At 35.3% G+C, this 5,494-nt stretch overlaps 1 protein-coding gene across 1 annotated transcript; it reads left to right on the top strand.

Annotated features, from left to right (window-relative positions):
* The first annotated feature begins 498 nt into the window (after nucleotides 1–498).
* On the top strand, nucleotides 499–5,213 carry LOC139525449 (uncharacterized). Its single transcript, XM_071320789.1, has 2 exons — nucleotides 499–1,429; nucleotides 5,083–5,213. Exon 1 carries the CDS (start codon nucleotides 631–633, stop codon nucleotides 1,423–1,425), a length of 795 nt encoding a protein of 264 aa, XP_071176890.1. The 5' UTR covers nucleotides 499–630; the 3' UTR covers nucleotides 1,426–1,429; nucleotides 5,083–5,213.
* The last annotated feature ends 281 nt before the right edge of the window (nucleotides 5,214–5,494 follow it).

The raw sequence follows: 5,494 nt of genomic DNA, 5'->3' as shown, positions 1-5,494 counted from the left end.
GATAATGTTTAGACGTACTCTTCGGCTGTTAGGGTAACAAATGAAACGAAAAGTTGAACTTCATGATGTTGACTTATTATTAATAAATGTAAAGCTTAGATATCACTATGTTATATCATTATAATGTCACGATGGGTTTATCATAATGTATGTAGTCTTTAAACTACACTATGTAAAGCTAAACTAGCATACTGTTATATTACTTAAATGCCACGATAAGCTAACCATACAATATTTTCACTAGATATTACACGACGTACAGTTGAAAGTACGTGTTGTTGAGCTAGGATTGCACAATGTTAAATCAGTATTATGTCATGATAAGCTAACCATACAATATTCTCACTAGATATTACACGACGTATACAGTTGAAAGAACGTGTTGTTGAGCTGGGATTGCACAATGTTAGATCAATATAATGTCACGATAAGCTAACCATACAATATGCTCACTAGAAATTACACGACGTACAGTTGAAAGTTATATTTCTTTTCGTTTTGAGATTTCGTCCTATTTCTGTCGCGGAATACTGAGTAATTCGGTTTTCGGACCTTATATACTGTTTTACGCGCCCTTTTCATTTCATCGAGATTTCACACACCAAACTTGTTCGACAACTTTAGTTCAACATGAGTGACGAGGAAGACCCACGCGAAGTTACCAACCGAGATAGTGAACCGCCAAATCAAACAGACCCAGGTAATCATGTAGGATTTTCTCCTGAAGACGCCCTTTCTTTGTTTTCCCGTCAATTAGATACCGCTTTAGTTAGACACAAGAAAGAACTTTTCGCACAAATTGACTTAAAGATTGGCAATAGTCCCCTGGAAAAGAGTTCTCGTTTACCGTCAATCGCTCCAAAGTTTAAATTCGAGGGCAATGGAAGGCAGCACGAGTTCAATACTGCTCGTATAAATGAACTTAGCAGAGCGACAGATTTTCTAGAGCGTGGTTCTGTAGGTGCAGCAGTTAAAGCCTTGGAGCAAGCAGAAGCAGCTTTAAAAGAAAGGAACAAGCTACTCCGTATTGCCGACAAATATGGTTGGGACGTAGTTGAAGAGTTCATGGACGACCCGTTAACCGAAAGTACAGAAGAGGCAACTAGGCTAAAGCAGGCAGAATACAGAGCGAAAATGAAGAGGAGGGACAAGTACACAAAAGCCGACCGACCCAACCCTTATTACAAGAACCCAGTCGACGAAAAGGCTACGTCTGATCTTTTTCGTCGCCCTAGCTCAACATATTCAGAAGACTCATCTAGGAGCAGGAGTACGGCTGGTGGAAAAGGCATTTACACATCCAACGAGTACTTTGGTGGAAAGAAAGGAGCAACCCGCTGTTTCTACTGCAACGAGGAAGGTCATTGGGCCTATCAATGTCCCAGGAAAGCAGGCAGATACCCCCCAGAGAAGCAGCAGCAGTGAAACAGTTAAGTACCAGTTTTACAATTTACATGAGCAAGATTATGAGTATGAAAATTCACTTAAAGAAAAAACCTCATTTTATGTTGGTAGTCTTAACGAAAACTTTTCATTTTGGAAAGATATCTTAAAAGCAAACAATTTTGTTCTCAACGTAATTTCTAGCGGTTATTTAATACCTTTCTATGAAAATCCTTCGTCAGTTATATTGAGCAATAATACTTCTGCTTTTAAACATTCAGTATTCGTGGAGCGTGCTATTGGTAAGCTTTTAGAAACGGGGGCAGCTATTGAATGCAAAGATCACATTCCTTTTGTTATCAATCCACTTACCGTATCAGTTAACGCCTCAGGTAAAGAAAGGTTGATCCTAGATTTAAGGCACGTCAATCAATTTATAGAAAAAAGGAAATTTAAGTTTGAGGGTGTAGCGGAGGCTTTACAATACACAATTAAAGACGGATACATGATTAAATTTGATTTAACTAGCGGGTATCATCACGTGAGCGTTCATAAAGACCATCAGACATATTTAGGATTTTCCTGGAAATTTCAGAACACAACTAAATACTTTAAATTTTCAGCTCTCCCATTTGGGTTATCTACAGCAGCACATGTGTTTTCAAAAGTTTTACGTCCTGTCGTCAAGCATTGGCGTTCGCAAGGTCTTAGAGTTATTTTATACCTTGATGATGGTTGGGGAGTAGAGTCTAATGCACAATCTTGTAAAGTTTTATCTAATATCTTGCAGTTAGATCTTAAATCCGCAGGATTTTTCGTTAACCAAGAAAAAAGCGTTTGGAAGCCTACTCAAAAATTAACTTGGCTGGGTTTCGAATGGGATTTGCATAACTCAACTTTGGATCTTCCTATAGATAAAATTTTTCGTTTTAAAAAAGACCTAGAAAAACTTTCCTGTAATTCGCTGTCAGCAAGACAGTTAGCCAGAATTACAGGGAAAATTATTTCTTTCATGCCTAGTTTAGGTAATATTTGTAGGATCATGAGTAGAAATATGATGATGTTGGTTGCTACTTCTCGTTTTTGGGAAGAAAGAATAATTTTAACATTAAAAGCACAGCAGGAAATTAATTTTTGGTTGAATAATTGTCATACTTTACCTAGAAAAAATCTATTCCAACAAACCTATCTACCCGACAGAATAGTGTATACAGACGCTAGCAGTTATGCATGTGCTGGTTTTATAGTAGAGACAGTTCATCAAGTAGTCCATAAGATGTGGTCTAACATAGAAGCAGCTAAAAGTTCGACTTATAGAGAATTAAAGGCCGTCTTTATTACTTTATCTTCTTTGGTTCGACGTTTCAGCAATCGTTTAGTTAAAGTTTACACTGATAATCAGAACGTAGTAAGAATTATAAAGGCAGGCAGCATGAACTCTGAATTACAAGATATTGCAATTGACATTTTTAATTTTTGTTTAAAATTCAGCATTTCCCTAGAAGTAGAATGGATACCTAGAAATCAAAATCAAATTGCTGATATTTACAGTAAAATTTTTGACTTTGATGATTGGTTTGTATCCGATTTATATTTTAATTATTTTAATAAAGCATGGGGCCCATACACGTGCGACCTATTTGCAGACAGCAATAACCGAAAGTTGGCAAATTTTTATTCTCCTTATTGGTGCCCCGGGACCAGTGGAGTAGACGCTTTCGCACAAAATTGGTCAGAATTTAACTGTTGGATTGTACCACCTGTAAAATTAATTAGTAGATCAATTTCACAACTGTTTACCTGTAAAGGTCAAGGCACTTTAGTCATACCGAAATGGACATCTTCACCTTTTTGGCCTTTATTGTGGTCATTTAATGATCAAAGATTTAAATACTTCGTGAAAGATGTAATCGAGTACGCAAAACCCAAGAAGTTTTTTCAAAAAGGTTCCGATATTAACAGTATTTTCGTCGCTGAGAAATTATCATTTAACATTCTCGTCTTGAGGTTAGATTTCAGGAGCTGACGGCAATTATATACTAGTATTAATTTTCACGTGATGGGAGTTTATTTCAGTCATTGTAATAACCCGTGATGGGTATTGATATTCTTAACCTGTTATGGGTGTTTATAGCTGAATATATTATTCCTGTGATGGGATTTTGTTTACGTTCCCGTGATGGGATTTCGTTTATTTTCCCGTGATGGGACTATATCTACTGTGACGAGATTTGACAACTCCGTGACGGAGACCCTTACAAGATACGATAATTGGCGCAATACAATAGGTATTTTTTTTTTAATTGCTTTCTTTTCCTTTCAGGTTCGGTTTAATTTTTCTCACTGGAAGGATCTGAATTCTTTTGAAAATCCCTGTTTACGCAACCTCGCTGATAAACTACCCCGTATTGTTATGTCCAGCAAAAGTAAAAACACTATAAAAGTTTATGATTACGCTTTTAAAAAATTTAACATTTGGTGTACAAACTATGACTTATGTGCGTTACCATCGTCAGTTGCTAACATTGCACTTTATTTATCATATTTAATTCAGCTGGAAGTATCTTCTTCAGTTTTACAAAATGCTTATTACGCAATTAAATGGGAACACGAGCTTAACTTGTACAATTCAGTGTTTTCTGAAACATTTTTGCAGTTGATTTTAGAAGGAGGAACCAGAATTTTATCAAAGCCCGTTAATAAAAAAGAACCAATTACAGCTGAAATTTTACAAAAAGTTTTCAATAATTATGAAGATTTGAATAACATTAAGAATTTAAGAATATGTTGTTTGATGCTGTTGGGATACGCCGGTTTTATGCGTTTCAGCGAGCTTGCAAATATTAAAGCATCAAATTTAACTTTTCAGAAATCTCATCTAGAAATTATTATAGAAAGTAGTAAAACCGATGTGTATAGACAGGGTAACACTATTTGTATCGCTAGAACCAACACGGACTTGTGTCCAGTGACAACGTTAGAGAGATATTTAAAATTAACAAATATTTCTGTGATTTCCAGCGAATATGTATTTAGAGCAATTACTTTCTTAAAAAGTAAAAATAGTTATGCGTTATGCAAAATTAACAAACCTATATCATACACTAGAGCAAGAGAGCTACTTTTAGATGCTTTGTGTCAAGCAGGTTTTGATAAAAGTAAATTTGGCCTTCATAGTTTGAGAAGTGGAGGCGTGACTCAGGCAGCTCATAATAGAATACCAGAAAGATTATTAAAAGCACACGGTCGATGGAAATCAGATCTTTCAAAAGACGGTTACATAAAAGAAAATTTATATAACAGGTTATCTGTTACCAATAATTTGAATTTGTAAATTGCTATTTTTGTATTTTATTTATACTCATCTACACATATTTCCTTTGTTTTGTCGAACTGTTTGGTGTGTACCTCCTGCCATATTAGTCTTTGTTGTTTCTTTATATAGAATGAGAAATAATTTATGTTCGGACGAGCATAGCGAGGTAGAACATAATTATATTTCTTTTCGTTTTGAGATTTCGTCCTATTTCTGTCGCGGAATACTGAGTAATTCGGTTTTCGGACCTTATATACTGTTTTACGCGCCCTTTTCATTTCATCGAGATTTCACACACCAAACTTGTTCGACAACTTTATTACATTTAGATTGTAATATTATGCTTTGTATAAATCCTAATTCTTTGTATTTTGTTTTTGTAGATATTAGTATGAGCACAGTTCAGATGATTATATAGATAATATAATGACGCATGATGTATGGACTTTAATATTCGATTGCACGGTATACATGTATTTTGAAAAAATGTTATATTAAAACTGTTTGGTGTGTACCTCCTGCCGTCGAACTGTTTGGTGTGTACCTCCTGCCATATTAGTCTTTGTTGTTTCTTTATATAGAATGAGAAATAATTTATGTTCGGACGAGCATAGCGAGGTAGAACATAATACGTGTTGTTGAGCTAGGATTGCACAATGTTAAATCAGTATTATGTCACGATAAGCTAACCATACAATATTCTCACTAGATATTACACGACGTACAGTTGAAAGTACGTGTTGTTGAGCTAGGATTGCACAATGTTAAATCAGTATTATGTCACGATAAGCTAAC

This window comes from Mytilus edulis, chromosome 5, assembly GCF_963676685.1.
Source record: "Mytilus edulis chromosome 5, xbMytEdul2.2, whole genome shotgun sequence".
Lineage (NCBI taxonomy): Eukaryota > Metazoa > Mollusca > Bivalvia > Mytilida > Mytilidae > Mytilus > Mytilus edulis.
Note: the sequence above shows the minus strand (reverse complement) of the source record. Positions and strands in the feature narration are given on the sequence as shown.

Coding starts and splice junctions, on each gene's coding strand:
- LOC139525449 (XM_071320789.1), top strand. CDS start 631: ATGAGTGACGAGGAAGACCCACGCGAAGTTACCAACCGAGATAGTGAA.